Source organism: Malurus melanocephalus, unplaced genomic scaffold, assembly GCF_030028575.1.
Source record: "Malurus melanocephalus ecotype Western Australia unplaced genomic scaffold, MMel_1.1 scaffold_966, whole genome shotgun sequence".
Taxonomy (NCBI): Eukaryota; Metazoa; Chordata; class Aves; order Passeriformes; family Maluridae; genus Malurus; species Malurus melanocephalus.
This window is the reverse complement of record NW_026624198.1, coordinates 82,183-85,627: the sequence shown is the minus strand read 5'-3', so window position 1 is coordinate 85,627 and position 3,445 is coordinate 82,183. Positions and strand designations below refer to the sequence as shown.

The 3,445-nt window shown below is 58.8% G+C and overlaps 1 protein-coding gene across 1 annotated transcript in view; it reads right to left on the bottom strand.

Moving 5' to 3' along the window:
- The window catches only part of LOC130585806 (C-factor-like), a 12,248-nt gene extending 8,910 nt beyond the window's left edge, over window positions 1-3,338 (bottom strand). The window contains exon 1 of the mRNA XM_057386442.1: window positions 3,053-3,338. Coding sequence (XP_057242425.1) covers window positions 3,053-3,193 — 141 coding nt within the window. The 5' untranslated portion in view covers window positions 3,194-3,338. The remainder of the gene's footprint in view (window positions 1-3,052) is intronic.
- Between the last annotated feature and the right edge of the window lie 107 nt (window positions 3,339-3,445).

Genomic DNA, 3,445 nt, shown 5'->3' with positions numbered 1-3,445 from the left:
TGCCCAAAATTTGACTGGAAAATCAGCGAAAGCAAACTTCCACTCTGAGCAGGAAAAAAAAAATAAAAACCACAAGAAAATCAGTGAACCTTTGCTACCACTCTGAGCACTGCCAGRTCGGAGCCGAGCACCCTTTGGATGCTCCAGTGACCGAAATTCCCGGTGCCGGGGGCTGGGCAGGTTCGTTCTCGCCCCCGTGCCAGCCCCGGGACCGGCTCGCCGAGGGTCAGGAGGTTTCGTGGCAGCCGCAGATGGCGCAGATAACGCCGGTGAAAGCGCCGCGGTACCTTCGGCAAAGATTCCTCTCTCTCCCTCGTGGCCTTTTGCAAAGGCATCTGTTAGAAATTACGCTCACAGCCGGCTGCAAAGCTTTCCATTGATGTCCTGCCAAAGCGCAGCGCACGGCCTGGAGGTCCTTAGGAAGAACAAAAACCCACCCCGAGCCACCGAGGACAAAACTTGCCCCCCTAAAAAAAAAAAAAAAAATTAAAAAAAGCGCTTGGGATGTAGCCCATGTGGCCAGCAGAATCACCGCTGGGGTTACTGGAACGTGGCTCGTGGCCAGAGAAACTCCGTGCCAAAGGTTTTCCAGGTTTCTCCCGGCAGCCAGGAGTGACCCAGACTCTCGCCAGCCGTCTGAAAGTTGTTTCATCTTCCCGGGCAGCTCCGCAGCCTTTTCGCTGCGCATTTTCCAAGCACACGATCGGCACCCGATGAGTTTTGCCACGGGTAAAGTTTTCCGGGAAGATTTTCCTGCCCGAGGAAAGGTTTGGCTTTCCCCGTGTGATGGATTCGAAAGCATCGCGGTGAGAAATCGGGAAAGAACCTCCCTCAGCTTCGGGACAAACAAACGCGCGGGGAGATTTCGATCTAGGGTCGGATTTTGTGCCGCTTTCCTGCGCCGCTGCTGCAGCTCTTGTGCAATCGATCGCTCCGAGGAAATGGGGCTGGGCCGGCTGCCAGCTCGGGTAACCGGAGTTAAACGGGAACAGGAGGCACTGAACCCTGCTCAGGAGGGGCTCAGGGGGGTCACAGCCACCCGAAAGGCACCTGATCCCTGCCTTGCTGCGCTGGGTCTGCGCTTTTATTCAGAAATGTCTTAAATGGACCTTTTGCTGGAGGTTTTTTAAATAATTCGGGTATTTCTTTCTGATTCTGAAGTACCTGTGGGGCAGCAGAAGATGCTGGAGAAGCTGAGCTCAGACTGCAGGTGTTACCGGGCCAGCCCTGCCCCACATCCTCGGGGGCTGCCCCAAATCCTCGGGGATTGCCCCACATCCTCGGGGGCTGCCCCAAATCCTCGGGGGCTGTTCCAAATCCTCGGGGGCTGCCCCAAATCCTCGGAGGCTGCCCCAAATCCTCGGGGGCGGCCCCAAATCCTCGGAGGCTGCCCCAAATCCTCGGAGTCTGCCCCACATCCTTGAGGGCTGCCCCAAATCCTCGGGGGCTGCCCCAAATCCTCGGGGGGCTGCCCCAGAGCCACCTTTTCAAGGTTTTATGTAGCTCAGCATTAAATAATTCCTGTGTTTGGCTTATTGAGTGCTCCCAGTTTGTACGAAATGAATCAAAACCCCCCAAAAGATCTGAATCAAAGCCCCCGAAGGATTTGAATCAAAGCCCCCCNAGGGCTGCCCCATATCCTCAGGGGCTGCCCCAAATCCTCGGGGGGCTGCCCCAGAGCCACCTTTTCAAGGTTTTATGTAGCTCAGCATTAAATAATTCCTGTGTTTGGCTTATTGAGTGCTCCCAGTTTGTACGAAATGAATCAAAACCCCCCAAAAGATCTGAATCAAAGCCCCCGAAGGATTTGAATCAAAGCCCCCCAAAGAACTTGAACACCCCAAAGGATTTGAATCAAACCCTTGTGAAGGATCTGAATCAAAACCCCCCAAAGGATTTGAATCAACCCCCCCCTGAAGGATTTGAATCAAACCCCCCGAAGAATTTGAATGAACCCTCCCAAAGGATTTGAATGAACCCCCCTGAAGGATTTGAATCAAACCCCCCGAAGGAACAGAAACGGCTCGGTTTCCCTCCGCACGTGCCGGGGAATTTGCATTTCGCCGGGGCAGCCACGCTGGAAATTGGGGAGATGCGGGGACAGGGCAAAATTCCAAATTCCTGGGGCATTTTGGAGGAATTTCAGGTGCTCCTGCAGCTCTGGAGCGCCGGGGGATGGAATGGGGGATGGAATGGGGGATGGAATGGGGGATGGATACCTGTGAGCATCTCTGCTGCCCAAATTCTGCCTGGCTGAGGGGAACGGAGCTCAGCCTGGAGATGTTTCTGATCACAGACTGATAACCCCCATCGATTCGTTTCCCAAAGCTTTCAGATGTGTCCGAAATTTGTCTGGCGGGAATTTGTAAGAGTTTAGGGATGGGGAAAKAGTCCCAAAATTCCTGCGATGCTGCAGCAGCAGAGGCGGGAGCTGAAAGGRGAGAGGGCTGCGAGCGGACCCAGCAGCCGCAGGTGACAAAAGCTCCCGTTCCCAGCAGAAACTCCGATCCCTGCCCAGCCCAGAGGGGTTTAACTCAWGGCTCTTTTGGGTTTTGTCACTTGTTGCAGAGAAAAAGAGGCAGAGAGAGCGCAGCTCYTGCAGGGACACGGACCCGCCGCGGGGAGGGAGAAGGGAAGCTGCGGTGGGTCCACTGGAAGGTTTTTGAGGGATGGTCTGTCCCTGCAGGTTTCCGGACCCTAAAAAAGCGGAGCGGGACGGGACAGAGCCCTCCAGAGGCAAATCCAGCGAGAACTCGGGGGTAAAGGAAAGGAGGTGCAGAAGCGCTGGAGATGCTGCAGCTCCCGGCTCTGCCCGGCCGCGTCCCGCTCGCTCTGCTCCTCCCGGGATCATTCCCCATCATCGATATCCCCTCTCCAGCCCCGGAGAGCTCCCCGGCCCCGCTCGGAGCTCAGCCCCGGCTCCGTCCCCCCGCGGGCTCTCGCTGCCTGCTCAGGGATGCTCGAGGTGCTCCGCGCTTCCCGAGCTCCTTCTCCTCCCTCCCGCCGCCCTGACCCCGCTCCGGGGAGCCCCGGCGCCCCCTCCCCGCTTTACCTGCGCCTTRTCGGGGTAGCGGCAGGTCGCGAACACCAAATCCGGGGAGGGGTTGGCGGCTGCGAGCCCCCGCACCAGCCCCAGCCCGATGCCGCGGCTGCAGCCGGTGATGAGCACGGAGCGGCAGCGCGGCTGGGCCATCCTGCCTCGGCCCGGTTGGCCCGGTTCGGCTCGGTTCAGCCCGGTTCGTCTCGGTTCGCTCCGCTCCGCTCCTTTCCCGTGGCTCCTTAACCCCACGCGGTTCTCAACCTGAGCGATGCGGAGCGGCCCCGGACCCGCCCCCGCCGCGGCGCCTCCCCCGCCGGCTCCGGGGCAGGGACGGAACGGGCTCGGGGAGCGGGCAGGGGATGGGAATCGGCTCTTCCCCCTCCCACAGTGACCCGAGCCCATCCC